The following is a 26,955-nucleotide window of genomic DNA, read 5'->3' on the forward strand; positions in this document are numbered from 1 at the left end:
TGAGTTCAAATCCAGCCTCAGACACTTAACACTCTAACTATGTGACCCTAGGCAAGTCACTTAACCCCAATTACCTCACTAAAAAAAAAAAAAAAAAGAAAAAAGTAAAGTGCAAGTGAATCTTACGGAAGTGCAGGATTCTTGGCAGATGAAATTCAGTTTTCTGCTGAGAATAACAATTCAGTGTGCTTTTATGATGCCTTGAAGCTATTTATGGACCAAAGACCTTTGGTTCATCTCAGCCACTCAGCCTGATGGAGCCACATTGATTAGTGATAAGGACATGATCCTGGAGAGATGGGTTGAACACTTCCATAGTGTTCACAACACACTGTCATCGACCAATGCTGAAGCCATTGACCTTAGGCTGAAGTCAATCTCTCTAGCAGTTCTGGCAAAACTTCCAACTGAAGAAGAGGCTTTGAAAGCATTAGGCTCCTCGTCTGTGGCAAAGTGCCTGGTGCTGATTCTCTTCCATCTGAGATTTACAAGGCAAAGGGTCCATTGCTCATATAAAAGCTGATGGACATTTTCTGGGTTATATAGTAAGAGGAGGTCCATCTCCATAAAGGAAAAGTAGGCCATCCTGGGACGATTACAGCAGGAGTGGGAGGAGGGCTGTTGCTGGTGGTGGAGGTATCTCTTTCTTAGTCTCTGCTGGCAAGATTCTTGCCAGAGTCCTCCTTAATAGGCTGATCCTTCACCCAGAAGATGGTCATCTACCTGAGAGCCAGTGTGGCTTCAGAAAGGGCCAAGGAACAGTTACCAAGGTGTTTGCTGCCCAACAATTCCTGGAGAAATACCAGGAGCAGACAACAGAGGTCTGTAAGGAACATTTACGAGCCTGACCAAGGCCTTTGATATTGTCAGTCTTGAGGGCTTGTGGAAGACCGTGGCAAAATGTAGTTGCCCAGAGTTCACCAGTATCGTACATCAATTGCATGATGACATTCTTGCCCAGGTTCTAGATAACAGACAATGCTCTCACACTTTCCCAGTCAACAGTGGAGTGAAGCAAGGCTGTGTGCTTGCTCCCATGTTTTTTAGCATCATGTTTTCAGCAATGTTGTCAGATGCGTCTGCTACCTCACTGATGGTAAATTATTTAACTTGAAAAGGCTACAAGTAGAGACCAAAGTGGAGATAGAGTTGGTGCCAGACTTTTTGTTTGCAGGTGATCATGAACTCATGCAGCCTCTGAGGCTGAGATCAATTCTTTGCTGCTCGTGCTAATTTCTGGCCTGATTATTAATACCAAGAAACAGAGTTTCTCCACCAGCCAGCCCCACACCATCCATCCATGGAACCATTGGTCACAGTAAATGGAAAAACCTGAAATGCTATACATAGGTTCACTTACCTTGGCGGTATACTTTTCAGGGATGTATACATGGATGTGCACACGCATTGCCAGAGCTGGCTCAGAGTTTGGGAGGCTCCAAAGGAAAGTGTGGGAGAGAAGAGGCATTAGACTGCCCACCAAACTGAAGATCTACAGAGCCTTTATGCTGATTTCATTGTTGTCTGCCTGTGAAACCTGGACAGTCTAAGAGCACCATGCCAGGGAACTGAATCATTTCCATTTGAATTGTCTTGAGAAGATTCTGAAGATCACCCGGCAGCACAAGGTACCAGACACTGAGGTCCTCTTGAGCATAACTCAGATGGGCCACATTGTTTGAATGCCAAACATACACTTGCCTAAAAGAGTGTTTTATGGAGAACTCACACAAGGCAGGTGCTCACATGGACGTCAGAAGAAGTGATACAAGGACACTCTCAAGGTCTCTCTGATTGTGAGACATGAGAGAGCTGTGGCCCGTATTGGTCTGATCAGCCTCAGTCGGACACCCTGTACCCTGACCCCAACATAGTGAAGCCATTTTTGTCCTCTTTGAGCATGAAGGACAACAGCCCACAGGCTTCCCACCTGGGATGCTGCCCCTCCTCACACCCACCTCAGGTGCCCCCCTTCACAAGAGGGACTTTCCTGTCCCTCCGACTCTAAAGCCTTCCCTTTCAGGTTACCTTTGTCTACTGTCTATACCTCGTATCTACCTAGTTATTTCCATGTTGTCTCCCCCATTAGACTGGGAGCTCCCTGAGGGTAGGGATTCTTCTCGCCTTTCAAGACAACCCTAGTAAGAGCTTAATAAATGAGTGTTGTCTGACTTACAGATACAATTGGGAAGATAGAGGGGGGCACAGATGATCATGATATGGCTAACAGACTGAGAAATAGTAAGTGGAGAACAAGGAACAGTGTTGGGATCAAAGGGAACAAGGAATCAAGAAGGAAGAACCAAGGAAGGCCACTGGGTTTAGCATTCCCTCTGGGGCTCTGCCCCCCAAAATGTATTTTTAGGTTGTGTTCCCAAGGCAGCTACTACTTGGGGTTCAAGGCCCTCTGTGGGTCTGTCCTCCTAAAACTGTAGAAGTTCCCTAATGTCCCTCCTTATCCTGGACTATCCCTCCAACGCCGAGTCCCCATTCTCCCCTTGGTGAAGGGCCCAGGGCCGGTTACCCTCCTGGTTCTCCTTCTGATGCTCTGGACTATTCCACCATGTTCTTGAGGGTGCCCTGCCCAGCCCCATCCTATTTTTCAGCTCCCTTTTACACAACTTCCTCCCTTAGAATATTTACTGACTTTCATTTTGCTGTATGTGTATTCCTGCTTTTTAATACAGTGCCTGGCGCATAATATGTGCTTAATAATGCTTGCTTGTTGATGAGTCCCGAGCCCCCACTGGTGTGTACCTTCCTTTAATTGTCAGGCAGGAGACACAATTCACTCAAAGCAAAGACATTTTCTGAGATGGCATTATAAGAATAGTAGCTACAAAACATTCCCCTTAAAAAGCCTTTAATTTGGGGCAGCTAGGTGGCGCAGTGGATAGAGCATCGGCCCTGGAGTCAGGAGGACCTGAGTTCAAATCCGACCTCAGACACTTAACACTTACTAGCTGTGTGACCCTGGGCAAGTCACTTAACCCCAATTGCCTCACAAAAAAAAAGGGAAAAAAAGCCTTTAATTCCATGGAACTAGCTGAATTTCTTTGCACTTTATTTAAGATCTTAGCACCATATTTTAGTTGTTACCTGCCTTTTACTTTCTGTGATTACATCAATTCCTAAATTCATTAGGACACCCTGATCAATTCTTTACCTTCCTCCTTTAAATCAATAGGGTCATCAATTGATGACCCTAGAGATCAGTTTCTACTGAGTGGTGGGGTGGGAAACCATACAACAAGGGACTGAGAAGTGAGTGGAAGGTAAAAAAGTGGAGGCAATGAGTGTAGGTAGCTTATTTTAGGAATTAGGCAGGGAAATGGAGGAGAAATCTAAAGACAGCTCTAAAGACAGGTGATGACTGTGTCAACTGAAGATTCTCTTTTTTTATCATAAAAGTATTTTATTATTTTCCAGTTACATGTAAAGATAGCTTTTGACATTTGTTTTTATAAGATTTCTAGTTCCAAATTTTTCTCCCTCCCTCCCTTTCCTTCTTCCTCCCCAAGGCAGAAAGCAGTCTGATAGAGGTTATATATGCACAATCACATCCAACATATTTCTGCATTAGTCATGCTGTGCAAGAAGAAAACTGAAGATTGTCTTACAGTGGGGGAGATATGGGCATCAATCAGAACACATCTATATGCCTGCTCCCTGCTATACACCCTGAAAAGAGGCAGTACAGTGTAGTAGCCGGAGATCTGGCTTTGGAGGAAGACCCGAATTCAAGTTACACCTAACATATACAGGGGTGAGCCAAAAGTCACCAAGGGGTTTCAACATTTAATAACTTCTTTATTTTTTATTTACAATATGATAGTTTCATATACAGTCAACATAGAAAATAAATAAAAATAGTTTTCAAAAAGTTATTAAAAGTCACCCCTTGGTGACTTTCAGCCCACCCTGTACTTGCTATGTGACCCTGAACAAATTGTTTAACTTCTGAGGCTCCAGGCAAATCAGGCTAGAGGTTGCAGAGAAGGCTCCAACCTGCATTGGGAGATGTCATCTGGAAGCTCCCCATGGCAATGCAATAATCTGATCCCTTATGTGCCAGACACTGTGTTGAGTGCTGGCAGTAGAGAGGGAGCCAGAGGATCAAGAGAGATCAAAGGTTACAAAGAGGAAGGGGTGGAATAAAGGGGCCAACTCCCAGAGGAGGGGGGAGGGAAGGGGATCAAGAGCACAAGCAGAGGGGCAGCTAGGTGGCGCAGTGGATAGAGCACCGGCCCTGGATTCAGGAGGACCTGAGTTCAAATCCGACCTCAGACACTTGACACTTAACTAGCTGTATGACTCTAGGCAAGTTGCTTAACTCCAATTGCCTCACAAAAAAAAAAAAAAAAAAAAAAAAAAAAAAAAAGAGCTCCAGCAGAGGGGTTGGCTCTGGTGAGAAGGTGCACCTCTTCCTTAGAGACTGGAGCCAAGGAAAGAGAGAGGGAAGGTATTGGACAGAAGCTCTTTCATTTTAGGAGAAGAAAACTGAGGTCCAGAGCAGGGCTCACCAGTGGCATCTACCCCCAAGCTCCTCATACAGCTTGATTTCTGCCAACTTTCTTAGGAATCCTTCCCTCCAGCCGGACTGGCCTCTTCCTCTCCCTCAACTGCCTTTATTCATTCCCAGCACAATGTTAGGTCCTGGCTTCCCTTCGGCCTCCCCCGAGCCTCCCCTGGCCCTTAGAGAACACTCCCAGTCCCACATCATCTCTGATACCAAACCAGCTTATCCTGCCTCTCAAGTCCTGCACCTCAAGTGATCTGCCCCTAGGATGGCATCTTTTACACTCTGCCTTAACCAAGCCCCTTTGGGTCAGGGACAGAGAGGAAGCACATATGACTGGGGAACCAGAATCAGAGTCTTGACTCTTCTTACTGGCCATGTGATCTTGGATAAGTCACTGCCTCATCTGAAAAATGGGGACACTTCTTACAGAATACTAGTATGGAAAAGCATAGAGGGAGTGCTGGGTCTTGAGTCCATATCAAAACTTCCCTCTGCCTCTGGCTAGCTTTGTCACTATGGACAATTCCCTGCTCTCTGAGCCTCAGTTTCTTCATGCGTAAAATAAAGATAAAAACAGGTTTATAAAGCTCAAATAAGCCAATGTATGGGAAGTACTTGTCTGGAGGCTCATCCTTATAGTGTTTGGTGCTTCGCTAGATATCATTCCTTATACTCTCTACCTACAGGGCATCTGGGAGTAACAAACAAGGAACCAATCTAGGACAGCTCAGTAAGCCTCACTATGTGCTCGATTCCTTCTATATCTTGGAAATGAGACTTTTATCAGAGAAACTTGCCACAAAGATTTTTTTTCCCAGTTAAGTTTCCTTTCTAATTTAAGCTGCATTGGTTTTGTTTGTGCAATAACTTTTCAATTTTATGTCATTCAATGTGTCCATTTTATCTTATGAGAGAGGAGCATTTTTTCCATATGGTTGATAATCATTTGGATGTCTTCTTTTAAGAACTGCCTATTCATACCCTTTGACCATTTACAAGTCGAGAAATGGCTCTTTATTTCTTATAAATTTGAGTCAATTCTTTCTTTATCTAGGAAATGAGACTTTTATCACAGAAACTTGCTGCAAAGATTTTCCCCCCAGTTAAGTTTCCCTTCTAATTTAAGCCTCATTAGTTTTGTTTGTACACAATTTTTTCAATTTTATGTAATCGAAGCTGTCCATTTTCTCTTCTGTGACCCTCTTTACCCTTTGTTTGGTCATGAAATCTTCAGTTTCCAGAAATAACCATAAAGCACAAACAATAGACATTAACAAGACTTTTTAAAAATTCCTTGCACTTTTTCGTCTTGCAGCCAGTATGTGCTTATTAACACTAGCTCCTATTTTGTGAATCCTTAAAATCAGTTTGCAAATCAGTTTAAAAATAGCTGGGTTTTTAGGTAGCGCCTTCAGGCTCAGAAAGTGCTTTATATAAACTCTCTCATCTGTCCTCACAACAGCCCTGGAAGCAGGTGCCCTTGACATCTCCATCACAAAGATGTGGGACCCGGAGCCTTTCCCCCTTCCTAACTTCCTCATTACAGTTCAGGGCACCTCCAGGGCTAGGTCACTCAGCTGTGACTCCAACTCTTGTCTTTTCTACCTTCACTCATAAGCCCCCTTCTCTTCTCTGACACTGACCCCACCTCAGTACTCACCCTCATCATCTCTTACATGGACTATTGCCATAAACAGGTGGGCTGCCTGACTCAAGTCTCTCTCAGCTCCAATCCATCCTCCACTAAGCTGACAAAGAGATCTTCCTAAAGCATCATGTCACCCCCTACTCAATAGACTCCAGTGGCACCCTATTGTCTCCACCATCAACTATAAAATCTTGTTTGGTTCTTAAAGTCTTCCATAATCTAACGCCTTCCTATCTGAAGCTGACTGAGCTTAAGTGACTTGCCTTGGGTCACAGTTAGTAACTGAGGCAGCATTCAAACTCAAGTCTTCTTGCTTCCAAGTTTCTACCATTTAGCTGCCCCCCACAAATCACTTTCTTCCCAACAGACCTTTAAGGCTGAAAATTCATCGTGGTCCCCATTTTACAAAGGAGGAAACTGAATTAGGGAGAGGGTAAGTGAAGCCTTACTGCCAAGTGTGGTAAAAAGTTTTAACAGTCGGTTAGATAATGGAGAGACACCAGTTTTGGGGTTTTTTTAGTTCAGAGACTAACTTGCTGTGAACTCTGATGCAGGCCCTGGAGATGTGCAACAAAAGGAGAGACAGGTATACGTAAGTCCATGGTTTGCTTATGATGGTGACTATGTAGAGCACAATTACTAGGCACAGTCCAGTATTCATCCTCTCTCCCTCCTAATTTAACTGAACTTATTTATCTTTTTATCTCACTCAGTTGAACTCACCTGTGGCCTAGCACAATCACTGGCTGTCTCAGAACCATGAGATATGGTATGATAACCTTTCCATAACATTTTCAGGTGTCATGAACACATACTAAATTTGACTTTGATCCAGACACATGGTGGTAAAAAGTGTTACAGATTGCATAACTACCTCAACCCTTTATTAGAAGTCTAAGGATATAAAGGAGGGAATGTAATGGAATTTATTAATTTGATCATTGACAATGCTATGCTAAGGTTTAGTAAAAATACAGCAATTCAAACAGTTAAAGAAGAGAATCCAGCTTTCCAGACCAGAGTCCAGAATCCAGTTTTTCCAGACCAGAATCCAGAGCAGAGTCCAGAATCCAGTTTTCCAGACCAGAATCCAGTTTCCTCCTGATGACATCTTACCACTTCAAGAAGACAAGAGAACTCAGAGACTTTATATGTTTTGTTAGTTTTTTACTATCTCCTTTCTGTTATAATATACACTATCTGTAACATGTACTCTCTGCAGAGGCTCTCTCTTTGCAAGACTAATGTCAAAGCGTCGGTTCATGAGGACAAAAAAAAAATCGCCCCTCTGGACAAAACTTTCCTCTCTTCCTTTTCTACATTGTTGTTCACATATTATTAGTTAGCAATAGTTATTATATTCTTTTTACACTAAGTGACTTTTCAAAGGCATTTTAAGTATATGCTGTGGGTGAGGCCATCGGGCCTCAGAAGCTACCAGAATTCTTTTTTTTAACTCTTTCTTTTTGAGACTGCCTTCTTCCCTAGCCATTGTACATTGCCCTGCCCACACAGGGAATAGTGATCCTGTTTCAAAGGGAAATGCAAGAGCCGATTCAGGTTAAGTAGGGGAGATTTATGATCTAATATCCAATTTTAATCTCACACAAGTCAGAGATGGGCCTGGGACTCAGGCTTTACAGATTCTTTTTTTTTTTTGGGTGAGGCAATTGGGGTTAAGTGACTTGCCCAGGGTCACACAGCTAGTAAGTGTCAAGTGTCTGAGGCCGGATTTGAAGTCAGGTCCTCCAGACTCCAAGGCCGGTGCTCTATCCACTGGGCCACCTAGCTGTCCCCAGATTCACTTTTTGAGTTTTAACTCAAACCCTAAGATTTGGAGCCAGGATGGTCCTTAGAGGGCATCTCCCCCAACCCTTTCCTTTCATTTAACAGCCTGAGGATACTGAGGCTAGCCAGAGGCTACAAAGTGAGTGCTTTCGCGTCCATTCCTCCAGGAGCCCCTGGAGGGCAGAGGGACTGGACCTGTGACCTCACCCAGTGAGGGTGAAACAGGGTGGGCCACAAATCAAGAAGTCATGCAGGGGTTTCCATATTTAATAACTCCTAAAAAAAGTTTACCTTTTTACATCATATACAGTATATATAGGAAATGTATATATAATATATATGAAATTAAAAATAATTTCCACTAAGTTACTAAAACACCAGATCCCTTGGCTGAGCCCGGACTCCTGATGAGTTTGGATTCAAATCCCTTCCTAGCTGGGTGACCCTGGGCACGTCCCTTACCTCCGGCCTGCCTCTGTCTCCTTTCCTGGAAGGGGGGTCACAACAGCCCCTCCCTCCCAGGGATGTGGTGAGGGTCATACGGGTAATATCCGTATACAGTGGGTGCTTAATCAGTGCTGGCCAGGTCCCAGAACCCGATGGACCCCTCGGTTTCTCAGACATTTCCTGACTTTATGCACTTGAGCACATGCTTCTGAAAAGCTCGTGGGGGTGGGGGGAGTCCAGGAGACTGGTCTCTGAGTGGACTCGGAGGCAGGCCTTGAACCCTTTCCTCCGGAGCCGCCCCGCTCCCACCCCACTCAATGTCGGTTGATTGACTGACAGTTGGTCCCATTTCCCAGAGGGGGTAAGTCAGGTTCCCGCCCAGGGCACACAGCTAATTTCTTTTCCAGACTCGAGGACCCGAGGAAAGCACGGATTTAGTAGACACACCTTCAGGCCTGGGCCCGGGGCCGCATTCTCAAAATCCCGTAGGGTCCCTTGCAATGAACCCGGTTACCGCGCTCCGAGCGAGCGCCACGCTGCATCCCACAATCCACCGTACATCGTCCACCGCCTCCATTTCCGCCCCCTTGCATCCCAGCATGCCCCACAGTACGCACTTCCGTCCTTTCCGGCCCGACACCGCCCGCTGCCGCTGCTTTTTCCGCCCCCTTGCATCCCAGCATACACCAAGGCACTCGCCCCAACCGTTTCCGCCCCCTTGAATCCCAGCATGCTGCGCGCCGCCCTGGGGCCTTCAGACTAGGTCCAGTCCCCGGCAAGCTGTCCTGTGCGCCGCCTGAAAAACCGCTTCTGGTTCCCGGAGCCGGAATCGAAAGCTGGAAGCGTTCACTTCCCGGAAGCCTCCGTGGCTCCTGGAGGGGAAAGGACCGGCTAACTGAGCACTCCACGGAGCCCTGGGCGGCTCCAATCAGGCGTAATGGCGGACAGCACGGGCAGGGGGCGGGGCGGAGGTCCTTCGGCGCCCGGAAGCACGTGGTCCTGCGGGGCCGCGTGGGCAGGAAGTGGCTGCCGCTGTTGTCGTGCTTTCCCCAGCAGAACCGTGAGAAGGGGCAGCCATGGGGGGCTTGGAGAAGAAAAAGGTACGGAGGGGCGGGAGGAACCGGGGAGGTGTCAGGGGAAACAGGGGACTCCCCAAGCGGGGGGGCGAGGGGCAACATGGGGGGAGGATGGAGGAGGGGGCCCTGAGGGGACGTCGTTGGCGGGGGGCAAGGAGAGAAGGGGAGAAGATGGAGCAGGGGTAGATTTGGGGGAGGCGCCTCGAGGATAGGAAGGGCCACGGGTCAGCGAGGTTCAAGGACAGGATGAGTTTTGGGGGGCGGGGGCGGCTGATGGGGAGCGCCTCTGGGACATACGGGGAGGTGGGGGGGAAGGTGGGGGACGGTGAGAGGACGCAAGTGCGGAGGAAAGATGCACGAATCCAGGGGGGAGGGGGAGGGAGTCTGTCGCGCGGGGTCTGTCGGGACCTTCTTGGCATTCACTGGACTTGGCTTCAAACGCCAGCCCTGCTGTCTGTCACGTTAGGGACGCAAGTTACTTAATGTCTGTGGTCCTCAGTTTCCTCAATTTTCCTCCTGGGCTCGAAGGACTCTAAGCTGATGATGCTGTGAGCTCTTTAACTTCCTCGTGAGACGGCCTACCTTAAAGCATAGAGCGCTGGACTTCAAATGCTGCCTCAGCTACTTACTAGTTTTGCAACCTTGAACAAGTCTCTTCATCTCAGCCTCAGTTTCCTCACCTTCAAAATGAGGGGTTCTGTGGTCTTGATGGGCCCGTACAATTCCAAATTCATGATCCTGGGGTCCTTCAGCTCATTGATAGGATCAGTAAACATTTAAATGCCTGCTGTACCCAGGTTCTGGCCCTCTCCAAGGTAGGGGTCTCTTTGTGAGGCTTCAGCTGAACTACTTTTTTTTTTTAATTTAATTTTTTGTGTGTGTGAGGCAATTGGGGTTAAGTGACTTGCCCAGGGTCACACAGCTAGTAAGTGTTAAGTGTCTGAGGCCAAATTTGAACTCAGGTCCTCCTGACTCCAGGACCGGTGCTCTATCCACTGCGCCACCTAGCTGCCCCTGAACTACTTCTGAACAGCTGTACAACTTCAGCTGAAATCTAGCCCCGCATTGATGATTGATGGGATTGGAGTTATCCCAGTCAGGCTGGTGCTGGTCTCCAGCAGGGTCATGGTGTGGTGGAGAAATTTGCTTGGCTCTAGAGAAGCAATTCATGGATTCATGACTCCAGGGTTTGAGGTCATCTTGTCCAACCCCCTGATTTACAGAGGAAACCCAGACCCAGATTGGCATTGGGACTTGCTCAAAGCTGCACCATTGGCAGAGCCCGGATCTGGACTTTCCCCTCTCTGGGTGTCTCTAAGTGTGAGCTTCTTTCTTAGAGGAACATTTGGAGATTCTTGTTCAGATCTAGGTTGGTCTGGGAGGCCCTGGGGTTCTGTGGCCTATTGTCATTGGGTGATGCTCCTGTGCAGCACAGATGGCATGGATGCAGGCGCTAAGGGATTGGCTAGTACGCGCAGAGACACTCTTTTGAGCAAACTTGTTGATAACAAAAAAAAATCTGTTTCTTTCCCCCACCCCACACACAGTATGAGAGGGGATCTGCCACCAACTACATCACCAGAAACAAGGCCAGGAAGAAGCTACAGCTGAGCCTTGCTGATTTCAGGTGAGGACTGGGCGTGGCTGGTAGACACCTGCTCTGGGGCCCAAAGCCATTGTGCACAGGATGGATGCCGGCCCATCTTTTTGAGTGGGAGGTGGCCATTGCAGGATGGATGAGATGCACTGTTGACTCCCCAGCCTCTCCTTAGTCTCAGTGGCTAATGAGCATTAACAGGATTCTCCTCCTCCCCTCCCAGGAGGTGGTGGGGGCAGCCAGGCCAGCACCAGTAGAAGGCCAGAGCTCCGGTGACTGGCCCAGCTCTGTCACTGGCCCTGGTCCTCAACTATCTCGTTTGTATGATAGGAGGTGATCAGCCAGTCTGGGTCAGGTCTTGAGGGGGTCCTCATTCTACTGATAAGGAAACTGAGGCGCAGAGAGAACCAGTAGTTAGACGGCCTGCCTTGGTTTCCCCGTGTGAAGAACAGGAACGATTGTAGCACCTACCTCCCAGGGGAGGATAAAATCAGATGTTATTTGTAAAGAAATCTGTCAACTTCAGAATTCTCTTTAATTGTGAGCTGTTATTATTGTGTGAGCCTGGGTTTGGACCGTGGTCCCCTGGCCCCAGATCTCTTTGTTTTTGCACCCATCCTCCTGCTCCTTTTGTGACTCCAATGCTCTGTGAGTCTGAATTAGCCATTTTGGGCCTCACTTTGCCCAGTGCCTTAATGAAGGGGCCCTTCTAGCTCCAAGCTCTATCTGATTCATGGTCTCAGGGAGTTGTTGGTAATGACAGCTCCCATTTCCGTGATGGTTCGTGGGTCACAGAACCCTTTTACCCGACACTTTAGTTATGATACCAGCTGACCCCGTTACAGTGGACTAGAGCTGGGCCTGTGCTTTCTTGCCCTTCCTCCAGTGCAGTGAGTCTGGGCTTTCTGTGTAAGTGGGGTGCAGGGGTGCCCAGGTGCTCAGAGGTGACACTCACACTCAGGCCTTCCTGGCCCAGAGGCCGACTCTGTCGTCTCACTGACACTTTGAAGGTTGGAAGTTATGTGGCTAATGAGTGGGTGAGCTAGGGCCCGGTCTGGGATTTATCCTGCTGGTCTGAGCTTCTGGGCAGGGGCAGTGCCCAGCAGGGTGGGGGGCATTGAGCAGCACCCACCTGTGGGGACCAGGCATCCCTGCCAGGGTCAGCCAGGCCCCTTCCTCAGCCCTACAGAGCACGTGCTGATCACTGTGGGGGGGCTGCATCTGTTTCAGGCGCCTGTGTATCCTCAAGGGTATTTACCCCCACGAGCCAAAACACAAGAAGAAGGTGAACAAGGGCTCCACTGCGGCCAGGACCTTTTACCTGCTCAAGGACATCAAGTTTCTTCTCCACGAGCCCATCGTCAACAAGTTCCGGAGCTACAAGGTCAGGGTTTGCCTTGGAAGCAGCAGGTCTGCATCAGGCCCTGCCACGGGCTCGGGGGGGGGGGGGTGGCTCCCCATTGAACTAGAGGCTCCTCGAGGGCAGGCCAACCCCTTTCCTCCCCTGGTACCCCCAGGGCCTGGCAGGAGCTGGCTCTTAATAAATGCTTCTTGGCTTGACTGAGGGGCAGGGGCTGAGCTGCAGAGATGATGATAGGCGCTTGGGCCCTCCCCTGGTGTGGGAAGCAGGGAGATCAAGTCGGCTCAAGTGCTCCAGCCAGGGATAGCCTAAGATCTGAGGACCTGGGTGTGAATCCTGCCTGAGATACTAACTCTCCTGGACAAATGACTTAGATTCATAGAGCCTCAGTTTCCTCCTAGGTGGCTCTGGCCCCCTTCTTGAAGGGATTGCTGGCACCTGTACAGAGGTGTGTAGGATGGGGGCTTAGGGTTAGGAAGATTTTTCTGGTAGAAGAGGGAGAGAGAAACACACCAAATTTGGGGAGGGAAGGACACAGATCCTGTCTTTGCTTCTGCATAATCTTAACCAAATGATTCTCCCCTGTCTCCCCCACCCCCAATCAGTTTCCCCATCTGTAAAAGGAAGGAGAGGGATCAGATCAGGCCTTCTTAATCTGGGGTCTTTGCTCTGACCCTGAATCCAGGGCCGGTTCTTTATCCACTGCGCCACCTAGCTAACCCCCATTTTTTCATTTTAATTGGGGGTCGGTGGGGCAGGGAAGGGGCTAAGGAGACTAAGGCAAAGAAAAGCCTATTGTCACCTTTTTTAAAGACCAGAACAGAAGAAAACACTAAGAAGGAGGCCCCACGTGAGAGAGACTGGTAGGTCTTGTACGTACGGCTCCTTTGTGCTGGGCCGTCTGTGCAAATGAGTGTTTCTGTTTGGGTTCAGAATAGAAAAGTCAACCTTTTTTTAAAACTGTCCCTGGGCCCCCTCTCTTCCCGGCAGGTGTTTGTCCGGAAGCTCCGGAAAGCCTACGGAAAGAGTGAGTGGAATACGGTGGAACGGCTGAAAGACAACAAGCCCACCTACAAGCTTGACCACATCATCAAGGAGAGGTGAGCCCTCTCACGTCTGTCCTCCCTGGCCGAAGGGTCCCACAGGACTGTCCTCTCTGGTGAAGGGGCACCACGACCTCCTGGGGTGGCCCAGCTCCCCCGGGGAGCAGCTCAGCCTATTAGGATTCTCCTTCCCTCATCAAAACAGCTGCTGATGTGGCCAGGGAGAGGAGGGAGGGACTGCAAGGGAGAGTTCTACAGATGGGGAAACTGAGGCTGGGGCAGCGTGATGCCCTTAGAAAGCTCTCTTCTGACACTGCCTCTGTGCATCCCCCCATCCCCAGTCTGGCCTGACTTCCCTGACCCCGGCTGCCTCAGCTGCTCCTGTCCCCAGGACAGCTTCTGTATGACTCGGAGCCAAGGCTCCTTGTAAAACCTCATCTGCCAGCAGACGTCCGGTTGAGTCTTGCCCTATAGAGACATCCCTTCTTTGGCCTACTGGATGCAGCTCCCCCCAGGGATTAGGGTGGAAGCCAGGAGGCCTGCCTGGGGGCATGTCTGGCCCTCTGTGACCCCATGGGGGGGTCTTCTTGGCAGAGACACTGGAGCGTTCGCCATTTCCTTCCCCAGCTCATCTTAGAGATGAGGAAACTGAGGCAGGCAGGGTGAAGGGACTTGCCCAGGCTCACACAGCTAGTCAGTCTGAGGCTGGATTGGAATTCAGGAGTCTTCCTGACTCTGTGCACTATGGCGCCCCCTAGCTCCTCTGGTGTTTGCACCCAGGAGACGCTTGTCAGAGCATCCTTAACAACCGGGGTGCCCTTGGCCGTGAGGAGGAGGGAGCCCCTTGAGTCGTCCCCCTGCTCTTCCCTAACATGAAGGCCTCTCCCCGGGACACTGTCCTCAGCCTGTGTGTGTAGCTCTGGTGCAGATCCTCCACTCTCCCCTCATCCCACCCCTCCTGCCTCCCTGCTCTGGTCAATTCCCAGGTACCCCACGTTCATCGATGCCCTGCGAGACTTGGACGATGCCCTGTCCATGTGCTTTCTGTTCTCCACCTTCCCCCGTACCGGGAAGTGCCACGTTCAAACGATCCAGCTGTGCCGGCGGCTCACCGTGGAGTTCCTCAACTACATTATCACCTCCCGGGCTCTGCGCAAGGTGAGCCCTGAGACGCCCTGCTCCCTGCCCGGTTCCTTCAGCCCTGCTCCCTCCTCTCTCCCTTCCTTCCCCACTGCCCCCTCCGTTCTGCTTCCTGCACCCTACACCCTTGGAGCTGCTCACTGTCCTGTGTCCCCTCCCCCTCCCCCTGCTTGGGAAGAAGCCCCACCTCTGCCCCACCACTGCTCTCACCTCCTTACCTGTCCTTTCTCCCCAGGTCTTCCTGTCAATCAAAGGGATTTACTACCAGGCCGAGGTGCTGGGCCAGCCTATCGTGTGGATCACTCCCTACGCCTTTTCCCACAACGTGAGTCAGTCCCCTCCTGCTTGGCACATCGTATAGCACCCAAAGGCCTGGGTTCAGGTGCTCTTTTTGACCCTGGGGGAGGCCCATGGGCATAATTATTTGCCACCTATTCCTCTACATCTTCCTGACTCTTCCCTTTGGGAAGCAGTGTGGGGGAAGAGCGCTGGCTGGGCGCTGTCTGGGCGCTGTCAGCTCACAGTCAAACCTGGGGTTCAGGACCTCTGTGAGGGTCCGCTTATAAAACCTGAGCTGAGCCAGCAGTGGTGGGGTTGCTGTCCCCTCCACAAGGAAGGGGCTCCTTTGGGGAGGGCCCTGCTGTCTCTGCTATCCTCAGCCTGCAGATCCTGGATGGGCTGGGGGAGGGGGGAGGGCCCAGGGTCCATTTCCTGGGGGGAGGTGGGGGGGGGCTGTCTTCCTGACAGCTGGAGGTGCAGACAGGCCTGGCTGCGTCCTCTTTTCCTCTCCTCCTCCCTCCTGCTCCAGAGGGCTCAGCTGCTTCCTTTGTCCGGGCTTCTCCAGGGCACTGAATGGGAACCAGTGAAAGAGCCACCGGGGGAGGGGGGAGCAGTCAGGCGGGTTCCTCTGTCCCTGGAGCTCTCCCTTCCCCCCGTCCCTTGTCTCTGACCCTCGCTGGTGCAGGTTGCTTGGACTGCCTTGTTTGTGGTGGTCGTAGTTCACAGATGTGATTGTCCCAGACTCTTCCTCAGGATGACCATTCCTCCCCTCCATCAGTGCCCATCACAGCCTCTCTGTGCCACGCATCCTCACGTCAGTGGATCTGTGGTCTCTGTGCTGTGAGCGTGCCTGGGGCAGTGACTGCCCCGCCTTCTCTTCCCATGACGTGGGCATGGTTGTTCTTCCTCTCACCTTCCTGCCCATGAATCCTCCTTGGTGGGCTGCCTGCTGACCTCACTGTGACCCTCATGGCCCTTTGCTTGGGGCTCGTGGGATGCAGGCAGCCATAGGCCTGCCCTCCTGATGGAAGAGTGTTGGGGGCTAAGGAGATGGATTTGGGGTGGCCGGGAGTGGTCTGGGACCTTGGAAGTTCCCTGGGCGCCAGGCAGCCCTCGGGTCATGGTCTGGCCCCTCCCGTGGTCCTGCTGGCATTCTGAGCTTGGTGTCCTCCCAGGCAGGGGCTCCAGCAGCCTGCGGGGAGTGCTCCATTTCACAGATGAGGGAACTCTCGGGGAGAGGAAGGGACTTTGCATAAATAATAACAAGTTCCCCTTCCCTGCAGAGGAGAGCCCCTCCCTCCTCTGGGATGATAAGGGCAACAATGAGGGAGCAGCACCGTGCGTCTCTGAGGCTGCACTGTCCTTGCCTGTGAAATGGGCATTATGCTTGCAGTGCCTGCTGCTGAAAGAGTGCCCTGGGAATGTGGGTGTCAGCAAGGCCACCGGCCCACGGTCACCCAGCCACCTTTCACAGTAGCTCTAGGGGTCACGTCTCCATCCCAGGAGACTGTGGCTGTGCCTTCCCATGGGGCCTTGCCCTGAAGGCCTGGTGGCTTTTGCCTGCACCATGAACATTAAGTGCCTGCTGTGTGCCTGGCCCAGTGCTAAGGACGGGCTACAAAGAAAGACGACTGGTCCTGCCCTCAGGGAGCTCCCAGTCTAACTGGGGAGGCAGTGTGCAAAGTGAGCTATAGACAGAGTAGATGGGTGGCAGTCTTGGAGGGAGGGCACTAGCAGTGGGGAGCCTAGAGAAGGCCTCTTGGAGAAAGTGGGGTCACGTCTTGAAGGAAGCCTGGAGACGGGGGTGAGGAAGAACATTCTGGGCCACCTCCCTCTGTGGCCACGGGAAGAGCTCAGGATTTGTAGTGAGCAGCCCCAGGTCTGTGGGACCTTGGGCAAGTCCCTTCTGTCTCCAAGATGAGCAGTCGGACTAGAATGACCTTTGTGGGTCCCGTGGCAGGGGCTGTTCCTCAGGACTGCAGCGGCCTCGTGTAGGGGCCTTTGCGTTGGCCCATCCTGCATCTTCCTGACCTCTTCTCTGGGAGGAGGGACGCCTGGCACTGTGGCTTATTCCTAACCCTTTCTGCTTCCTGACAGGCCGCCTCAGCATCATCGTCTCCCCGGGCAAAGGCTTTGGGTCTAAAACCCATTTAGAAGCTGCTTGGCCCTGGGCAAGGCCTTCGCGGCCACACTTCCCTTCTCAGTAAATGATGGGGTGACCTCTGAGACCCCTTCCAGCCTGAAATCTTTCTGAAGAAATCTTCTTTTTATTGATGGCTTCTTTGTCTGTATTGTGTTGTGGAATATCTTCCTCTGCTGCCCAGTGAGCCATCTGGAGCTAGGACTCAAAAAGACAGAGGGAGAAATAGCAGTTCAGCAAAACGAACACGCCTACCTTGTCTGGCACTGTATGCCATATGGTTCTGTGCCCATAGTTCCCCACCTCTTCAGAGAGGGAATCGGGAGGCCCATTTTCTTATCTCTTCTCTAGAGCCACATTTGGTCATCATAATTAGCCTGTGTTCATTTCTCTTTTCTGTGTGGCTGTTGTCCCTGGGCATACTGTTTTTGGTCCTCCTTGCCTCACAGTGCGCCAGTTTACATGTACTTCTCATCTTTTTTTTTTTTTTTTTGGTGGGGCAGTGAGGGTTAAGTGACTTGCCCGGAGTCACACAGCTTGTAAGTGTCAAGTGTCTGAGGCTGGATTTGAACTCAGGTCCTCCTGAATCTCCAGGGCCAGTGCTCTATCCACTGGGCCACCTAGCTGCCCCCCTGCTTGTCATTTCTTATCACCCAGTAACATGTTCTCTTTGTGTGTGTTCTGTCACAGCTTAACCATTTCCTTATCGGGCATTTACTTTGTTTCTAAGATTCTGTCATAAAAACAGTGGTATAGATGGGACCTTTCTTTTTTTCACTGACCTTGAGAGACTTGTCTAAAAGTGAGATCTCTAGGTTACAAAGCTTGGACTTTTTGGTTGCTATCTTTGCATAATTCCAAATTACTTTCCAGACTGGTTGTAGCATTTTGCAGCTCTACCAACTATGCATTAGTGTACCTGTCTTTCCATGACCCTTCCAACAGTCCTATCTTTTGTCAGCTGCCAGTTTGCTAGGTATGAGGTACAATCTCAGGGTTGTTTTGATTTGCAACAGATTTTTTTCACATGGTTAGTAGTTTTCATTTCCTCTCCTGAGAACTATTCCCATCCTTTCAGTACAGATCCCAATTTTAAATCCCTGGGACTTTGAGGCTATGAAGCATTGGAAACTTGTCCCCGTTGTTGTCTTTCGAAGAATGGGACAAAAGCTCTGAGGAAGAGGCAGCCCTATTTATGCTGGCTTTCACTGGGGTTGGGGGCACACAGAGCTGGCTCCCAATCCCACCCTTCTCTCAGGACCACATGCCTACCCGTGCCTAGAAATAGTGCCCCAGGGCCCAACCATGGTAGACCTGGGGTTCCTGGCTCTATGCCTGCCCCCACACCTACTCATGTTCCTTCCCTCTTGGTTCCCCCAGCATCCGACGGATGTGGACTATCGAGTCATGGCCACCTTCACCGAGTTCTACACCACCCTCCTTGGCTTCGTCAACTTCCATCTCTACCAGACACTCAACCTTCAGTACCCCCCCAAGGTAAAGCGCCTTCCCTCAGGAGCCCAGAGACAGGTACTGGGGCCTCGGCAGAGCCAAGCCTCATCCTGGCCCTCTTGCTGGGGCAAAGGGCTGCGTTACCCCACTTTAGAGGGCCGGCCCAACCTGGTGCGAAGAGCATGGGTGTCCTGTTCCTTTTCTCACTACTGACCTTTTGTCTAATAGCTGGAAGGGCCCAAAGATCAGAATGATGGGGACTACGCCATGGACTCTGAGAGCTGCCTGGAGGTAAGGCCTGGGGACAGATGGCCGCTTGGTTTCAGGTTCTACTGGCCCAAGGGCCTATGGGTCTGCCCTGCCCCTCCCCACAGGGCCTAGAGGCTGGCGCCTTGGCAGCCAGAGAGGGTCTCCTTCCTGTGCCTGAAGCCTGCCAGGATTGAGAGCAAAGGTGACTGACTCACTGGCCTGGCATCCCCTCCTCTCATTGACCTCCAGGCCTCTGGCCATGTCTCTTAGTTACCTTGGCTACTTTTCTCCAGAAACTGTCAGCTCTGAGTGCCAGCCTGGCTCGTGTGGTGGTGCCCGTCACGGAGGAGGACATGGAAATGGACGAATTCCCTGCTGATGGGGTGAGCCGGGTCCCTGGGGCCGTTCAGCTTCATTCCCCACTCTCCAGGTAGGATGGGAGGAGATTATTTCCCTTTTGCAGGTGAGGAAACTGAGGCTCAACCATTAATGGTTGTGATCCTAAATTAAGTGATGATTTGACCCTAAATCTTCCCACTAAAAGCCAATGCCCCTCACCTGGAGACAGGGAATGTCCCTCCCTTGCCCACCTCGACTCGGGATGCAGAGGCAGCAAGAGCGCTGCCCTCGATTTGAAAGAATGGGCCCTGGGGACAGCTGGGCCTCAGTGTCCTCTCCCTTCCTATGCCTGTAGGAGAACACTGAGCAGGAGGAGAGTCTGAGGAAGGAGCGAGAGGCCCAGGAGAAGCACAAGAAGCTGTTTGAGGGGCTGAAGTTCTTCCTGAGCAGGGAGGTCCCCCGGGAGGCCCTGGCCTTCATCATCAGGTCAGTGTCTGGGAGGCTGGGGGGGCTGTGTGTGTGTGTATGCACATGTGAGTGTGCACATGGGCTTACATGTGTACACATGTGTGTGTGTGTAGGAGAGGTATTTGGGGGTCCACAGGCAGGTGAAGCCCTTGGTAAAGTCCTTGCTAGGGCGGCAGCATGCAGACAGGAGCCTGCCCTGCCCCTCGCATCTGTGACAGATTTGGCTTGGGTTGGTAGTGCATGGAGGCCCACTTGTTGGACTCTTGCCCCACACCGTGCAGGGGCTGTCCTCTGCCTCCCCTGCCCGGTCTGTGCCCTTCCCCCCTGCCTCCGCCTCATCCCACGGCCTCCCTCTCCCTGCACAGGAGCTTCGGGGGGGAAGTCTCCTGGGACAAATCTCTGTGCATTGGAGCCACGTACGATGAGAAGGAGCCTTCCATCACCCATCAGATTGTGGACCGGCCCACACAGCCCACGCCCGTCATCGGCCGGTGAGTCCCCCTCACCGTCACTGTCCTCGGCCTTCCTCCCCTTCTGCCCCCTGAGCCCTCCTCACTCCGGCCCTCTGCAGGTGCTATGTCCAGCCCCAGTGGGTGTTTGATTCCGTCAATGCCCGCCTCCGGCTCCCGGTGGAGGACTACTTCCCAGGGGTGCTTCTGCCCCCACACCTCTCGCCTTTTGTGACTGAGAAGGAAGGAGACTACATGCCCCCAGAGAAGCTGAAATTGCTGGCCCTGCAGCGGGGTGAAACCCCAGGTGAGTGACTTGTCCCCGTCCCCTGGCACACACAGGCCAGGAGGTGGCGTTCTCTCGGCTGTGGCGGGGCGGGGAGAGCCTGCTGTGGGGCGCTCCTCGGCCCCCAGGCCTCGCCCTGCCACCGCACGTCAGGGAGTGTTTCCTGTAGGAAACGCGACCGAGTCGGAGGAGGAGTCGGAGGAGGAGGAGGAGGGAGGTTCGGAGGAGGAGGAGGAAGGTTCGGAGGAGGAGGAGGAAGGTTCGGAGGAAGAGGAGGAGGCCAGACTGAAGGTGATGGAAGAACAGAGGACTCAGGGAAAGGTACTGGTGCCCCCGCCCCCTTGGGGCCCACTGCCAGGGAGCCTCTGTTCTGGAAGCTTGGGCCTGGGGCAGAGGCCAAGAAACCAGGGAGACTCGGCACTGCCCGAAGCTCCCAGGGGGAAGCTCCCAGGTGCAGGGTGGAGGCCCGGGCCCCTCTTCTCCTGTCCTGTCCCTGCTGCTGGTGGCAGCATTTAGGGCCCCATCGAGGTGGCAGGTGGCCATCCCCATCTTCTCGTCTTGTTAGAGCTAAAAGAGGGCTGGACTTGGAGTCGGGCACCTGGTTTAGATGCCACATCTGCCGCTCACTCCCTGGGTGACCTGGGTCAAGAGCCTCAGCCTCCTTGTCTTTAAAATGGACGGAGGAGCCCCTGCCTTGGGATCATTTGGTTAAGGAGCTTTATGTGCATCAGTAGCAATGGGGGGAGCGGGGAGGAAATGTCCCTCTGGACCCTGGCTGCCCCCCTTCCCCCTCCCCCCTCCAGTGAGGGTGCTCAGGCTACACTGGCCCCTGGGAAGTCTCTTCACTGCTGTTTGCCTCCGTTTCCCCAACTGTAAAGTGGGGACAGGAACAACTTCCTAGGGTGATTGTGGGGATCAAAGGAGTACTTCACCTGGTGCCTAGATGTCATGGGTGCCATTGGAAATGAAGGCTGAGTCCCCTGGGAACCTCGGGGACACTTCTGTGGGGCTGTGCCAGGTGGCTGGGAGAGTGGGCTGGCCAAGGTCACGAGATGCTCTGATGTCCACAGAAGCCCCAGGTGACCATGGGCACCCTGGACAAGAGGCGCCAGCTGCCGCAGGAGGAAGAGAATGAGGCGAAGAGGCTGGCCATCATGACCATGAAGAAGAGGGAGAAATACCTGTATGACAAGATCATGTTCGGCAAGAGGCGGAAAGTGCGCGAGGTGAGCTGGCCTGCGCCTCGCTGCTGGGCCACCTGGCGCCCTCTCTTGGCTCCTCGCTCAGTCCTTGGGGCTTTTCAGAAGGGAAAGCGCATGAGGTCCAGATGACTGGAATGAGGGATTTTTATTTTAATTCAATGATTTCTACAGCTCCTCCCACCCTGACATCCCCTGTTCTCAGGCCCCTCCCACCCTGACATTCTCTGTTCTCAGACCCCTCCCAGCCCCAACACACCTTCTTCTAAGACCAAGCCTGCAACATATATGAGCCTTTTTGTAATATTTTGTCCCCTAATAAAAAGAAGAGAGGGTCAGCTGTGTGGTGCAGTGGATAGAGCACTGGCCCTGGAGTCAGGAGGACCTGAGTTCAAATCCGGCCTCAGACATTTAACACTTACTAGCTGTGAGACCCTGGGCAAGTCACTTAACCCCAATTGCCTCACCCAAAACAAAAACAAAAGAAGAAAGAGGGATGATGGAGAGGTTGATTTTTCCAAACAATCTTCTGATTGGGGTAGAATGCCCTTGGTCCCAAATGGTTTGTGAGCTGGGAATCTTGCTGGACCCCGACGCTCCCTCATTTAAAGCACTTTCTTTCTCCTTCTTACAGGCAAACAAACTGGCCCAAAAGAGGAAGGCCCATGATGAGGCCGTGAAGGCTGAGAAGAGGAGGAGGAAGAAGGGGAGTCAGGCCTGAGTCTGACCTGCCTGGGACCCTGCTCGGGGTGATGCCCCTCCTGGAGGCTCTGACGGAGTTTCTGCCTTTGCCAGACGCCCCATTTGGCCTGTGCTGGGCCTCAGACTGACTGAGGGGCTTGGGCGGGGGTCTTTTCCCCTGGCTGGGCCCTGCTGGGCCGGGGGGCTCTCAGCCTTTGCTAATGCCCCGTTGGTATTCCCGGACGTGGGGCTCAGTGCTGAGGAGCCTGTCTGGGGAGGCACCACTGGTGCCCCGTACTCAAGGCAGGAAGATGGAGGGCCCAGAGCCAGCTGAGGGTGGCGTGACCCTCCTAGCCTAGGCCTGCCCCCTGGGGATGGCCTGACTCTCCAGGCCTCCCTGCCCTCTCAGGGCTGTACAGCCAGGACTTGCTGATGCTCACTTTATATCTGGGGGAAATGTTTCCAAATAAATCTGTGGACTGATGCTTCCCACCGGGCTTTCTGTTCTGGAGACGACCCTGAGGGCCTGTGGTGTGGGACGTCACACTGAGCCCTGCTGCTTCCTGGCCGGGCAGTCCTGCCATCCCTCCCCTTGTAGAGTGAACACAGGTGTTCCAAAGCACCTGCCATGTGCCAGACACTTGACAGGTAGTCAAAACAACCCCTAGAGGTAGGTGCTGTCACTATCCCCAGTTTACAGATGAGTCAAGCCAAGATTTGCCTAGGGTTACCCAGCTAGTGATGTCTGAGGCAGGATTTGAACTCGGGTCTCCCTGACTCTGGGCTGCGGGAGGAGTGCAAGTATGTGAAAACTACAATTGGTGATGAGATGAGGGGAAGAAAAGGGGTGGTCGGGACAGGGAAGGTTTCCCAGAAGGGAAGTACTGCTGAGCTAAGTGGGATAAGGAGGGAGTGTTACTGTGGAGGCATAGAAGCATGAAGCTGTCCCTGGGCCCTGGAAGCTTATGTTCCACCACGAGGAAGAGAGGTACAAAGGCTGGGGTGTCTCATGTAGGGCCTTGAACACCAGGTGAGTGGTCTACTCAAACCCATGCTTTAGAACATTCTGTGACGAACCCTTGGGCCCCTTTCCTGAATCATGTTTGTGCCAGTGGAGGGAGTTGTCCAGATGCTAAAAAGCCAAGGTTAAGATGGTGTTTTGGAATTTGAGAAGACGGTCCCTCCCCTGCAGTCCTGTCCCTCTCCAGCTCAGAAGTCTGGAGCGGGAGGGTATCGGTTCACCTCAGCCTGGAGTCTTGTGTGTCTTCCTTTGTTCCCAAGTCGATAATCTGCATTATCAAATTCCCCCTGGTCTGGGAGGCCTCTGGTCACCCTGGATGGGGCCTGCAGAGGAAGGCAGTGCAGTCTGGGAATCTGCAGAATAAATACAAGGTCTGGGTAGGCAAGCCTAATGGTCAAGCCTCAGGAAAGGCTTTGTGGAAGAGGTGATCACTGAGCTTTGTCTTGAAGGAGACAAAGGAGGAGGGCGAGCATCCCTGGCATGGGGAAAGACTGATACGAGGCATGGGTGAGAGATGGGATGCTGAGTTTGAAGGGAAGACTGGCCAGCATGTGGGAAGGGGGATGGTTCATAGTTAGGTTGGAGATGGGCCGTGAATGGCAAGGAGAGGACATTCCATTATCCTGGAAGTAACGGAGGAAGGGCTGGTGTAGGAAGAGACTTGCCTCCTTTTTTTTTTTTTTTTTGGTTGGCCAATGAGGGTTAAGTGACTTCCCCAAGGTCACACGACTAGTAAGTGTCAAGTGTCTGAGGCTGGATTTGAACTCAGGACCTCCTGAGTCCAGGGCTGGTGCTCTATCCACTGTACCACCTAGCTGCCCCCTTCTATAAGGAATATACATAGGCAGTTTTGTGTGTGTGTGTATGTGTATGTTTTTTGGTGAGGCAATTGGGGTTAAATGACTCGCCCAAGGTCACATAGCTAGTCAAGTGTCTGAGGTTGGATTTGAACTCGGGTCCTCCTGAATCCAGGACCAGTGCTTTATCTACTGCGCCACCTAGCGCTGCCCCCGTAGGGAGAGACTTGGGGCAGGGAGGTCCGCTTGGAGGCTGCCACAGTGATGAGGCAGGCCTGAGCCAAGATGGCAGCTGCAGGAGGCAAGGGAAGGGGGCAGATAAGATGGGAACGGCAGGATTTGGCTCCGCTCCCACTGTGAGAGAGCAGTGGCCATGGGGGGGAGGGGAATGCCAAGGCCACAAACGGGAGACTGGAAGGTGGTGATTCCTCTGAGAAAAACAGGGAATTCTGGAAGATGGAGGGTTTGGAGGGTGGGGAAGCTAATGAGGCAGCTGGGGGGCATCGTGGTGTGAAGAGCGCTGGACTTGGAGTCAGGAAGATTCATCTTCCCGAGTTCGAATCTGGCGTGGTAAGACTTACTAGCTGTGTGACCCTGGGCAAGTCACTTCACCCTGTTTGCCTCAGTTTCCTCATCTGTAAAATGAGCTGGAGAAAGAAATACAAACTACTCCAGTGTCTTTGCCAAGAAAACCCCAAATGGGGTCACCGAGAGTGAGAAATGACTGAACAAAGAGAATGGATTGTTCATTAAATAGGCAATTGGTGATTTGAGGCAGAAACTCGGGAGACAGGCACTGGTTCTGTAGCTCTTCTGAGTCATTTGCTTGGAGATGATGGTAAAGCCCACAGGAGCTGGGGTGGGTGGTAGGAATAATTTGGGGCTGAAGTTTGCCAAGGGCTCAGATTGGTGGTGGGCACAGGAGCGTGGTGCTGATGCCAGGGTGGAGTTGGGAAGAAGAAAGTTAAATCATCAGGAGTAATGGCCTGGAAAAAGGATTGAGGCATGGAGAGATTCAAGGACAAGAGGGCAAAGCATAGGTCTGGGAGGGGTGAGGCTTGGAGAGAGATGGAATGCTGGGAAGTTATGGGCAGCCTGCGGAATAAGGAAGCGGTAAGATCCACGGCATGGCCACCCGGGGGTGGCTGACATGGAACAGAACTGGGACCTAAGAGATGGGGGGGTTGGGAGGCTGAGAATGCACGAATGAATGAAGCCTTTGCCCGGCTCTTCCTCTGCTAAGGCCCGGGATACGTTAAGCGGCCCTTGCTCACACTCTGGTGGGGGAGACCAGACATGGAAGGCGTCCAAGGCAATGGTCCCATGGTGCTTGGGGGCCGGCAGCAAAGCAGCTGGTGAGGCCTCTTCCCCACCTCCTCCACGCAGCCGGTCATCATTTTCTTTTGTTGAAGCGTGGTCTGGGGCTTCAGCAGGAGCTGTTGTCAGGCGCCATCTCCCCAAAAGACATTGAGGTCTCTGAGAGTTGGGGTAGAGAGGATGACCGGGGAGCCAGGTGCTGAGCTCATTGACAAGAAGGGAGAATGACCCAAGGGGGCCATGGTCTCCAGCCGCTGTCATTGGGATCTGGTGGGAATATTTGATAGGGTCAACGTCAAGAGAAGAAATCATGGCAAGTGGGGGAGGGGAGGTCTGGGAGTTGCAGTGGGGAGCTAAGAGGATTTGAACCCTCTGTCAAGGACCAGCCTCTTGTGGGTGTGAGCCAGTCCCACTCAACAAGCATTTAAAAAATGTATGCCAAGCCCTGCGGACAGACAGGGAAAAGCAGTCCCTACCCACAAGGACCTTACCTTTTAATGGAAGATAAGATGGAAAGACTTGGGTTTGTACAAGATAAATACAGAGCAGATATAAAAGATGGGGGGCAGCAAGGTGGTGCAGGGAAGACCCGAGTTCAACTCTGGTTGTGTGACCTTGGGGAAGACACAACCTCCATTTGCCTCAGTTTCCTCATCTATAAAATGAATAATAGCCCCTCTCTCCCGAAGTTGTGAGGACCAAATGAGAGAGGATTGTAAAGTGCTTAGCCCAGTGCCTGGCACGTAGTAGGGGTGGTATAAATGTTCGCTGTTATCATCAGCATCATTGACTGTGATGATGATGATGACAACGATGGCAACATTCTGAGAAGGGAAGGCTTTAGCAGCTAGGAGGAAAGCCTCCCCAAGGTGAGATTTGAGCTGAGCCTTGAGAGAAGCTTGGGGAATGATGCAGGAGAAATGAGGAGGGATCCCATGGGAAGGAATTGCAAAAAAGGCGGATATAGCTGGATTGGGGATTGAGGGGAGGGAGTAAGGACTAACAAGACTGCAGAGGTGGACGGGGTGGTGGGTGGGGTGAGCAGGTTGGGGGATAGTCTAGATGGAGCTGCCCGTCTCTTCCAGATGGACTGCATCCTCTTCCTGCCAGACTGTACCCATCTCTCAATCTTCTGACTTTTCTATCCCTCAGTCTACCCCACCCCCTACCCCTCCACCTTGGCTACACACACAGCCAGCCACATCCTTGATTTTGCCACTGCCCACAAATGTTCTACTTTCTGGAGTCTTCAAACTTCCAGAATTCCTTTATCTAGTCATTATCTTGTATCTGAGGCAAGAGTCTGTTTTTTCTAAGCAGCTACAAAACAACAACCAAACAGTTATTTTAGCTGCCTGTGCGATAAATCGTCTGCAGAACATCAAAATCTAGAAACGTGATAGCAAGATCGAGTCGTGTTCCAGGACTGTTTAAATCCTATTCGGATGATTATATAATTATAACGTAGCGCCATAATGTTTACATTACAAAGAAACACGAGAGGAATAAATTCAGACCCGTCTCCGTTCCAAATGTTCAAGTGGACTATTTGAGCCTTCCAAGCTTGTACTGGTCTGATGAGCCACAGTCAGCCACAGTGTACCGTGATCCCAATATAGTGATGTCATTTTGGTCCTCTTGGAGCACAAAGGATGAC

General features: G+C 51.8%; 1 protein-coding gene across 1 annotated transcript; it reads left to right on the forward strand.

The window, feature by feature from the left end:
• The first annotated feature begins 9,395 nt into the window (after positions 1-9,395).
• PES1 (pescadillo ribosomal biogenesis factor 1) lies at positions 9,396-22,653 on the forward strand. Its single transcript, XM_043980299.1, has 15 exons — positions 9,396-9,505; positions 11,029-11,108; positions 12,309-12,462; positions 13,429-13,538; positions 14,468-14,639; positions 14,857-14,946; positions 18,421-18,537; positions 18,721-18,783; positions 19,035-19,124; positions 19,436-19,566; positions 19,914-20,039; positions 20,120-20,304; positions 20,453-20,604; positions 21,354-21,509; positions 22,117-22,653. The coding sequence occupies exons 1-15, from the start codon at positions 9,482-9,484 to the stop codon at positions 22,201-22,203; spliced, it is 1,737 nt and encodes a 578-aa protein (XP_043836234.1). The 5' UTR covers positions 9,396-9,481; the 3' UTR covers positions 22,204-22,653.
• Positions 22,654-26,955: the final 4,302 nt, after the last annotated feature.

The sequence above is a fragment of the Dromiciops gliroides genome, chromosome 1 (assembly GCF_019393635.1).
Source record: "Dromiciops gliroides isolate mDroGli1 chromosome 1, mDroGli1.pri, whole genome shotgun sequence".
Taxonomy (NCBI): Eukaryota; Metazoa; Chordata; class Mammalia; order Microbiotheria; family Microbiotheriidae; genus Dromiciops; species Dromiciops gliroides.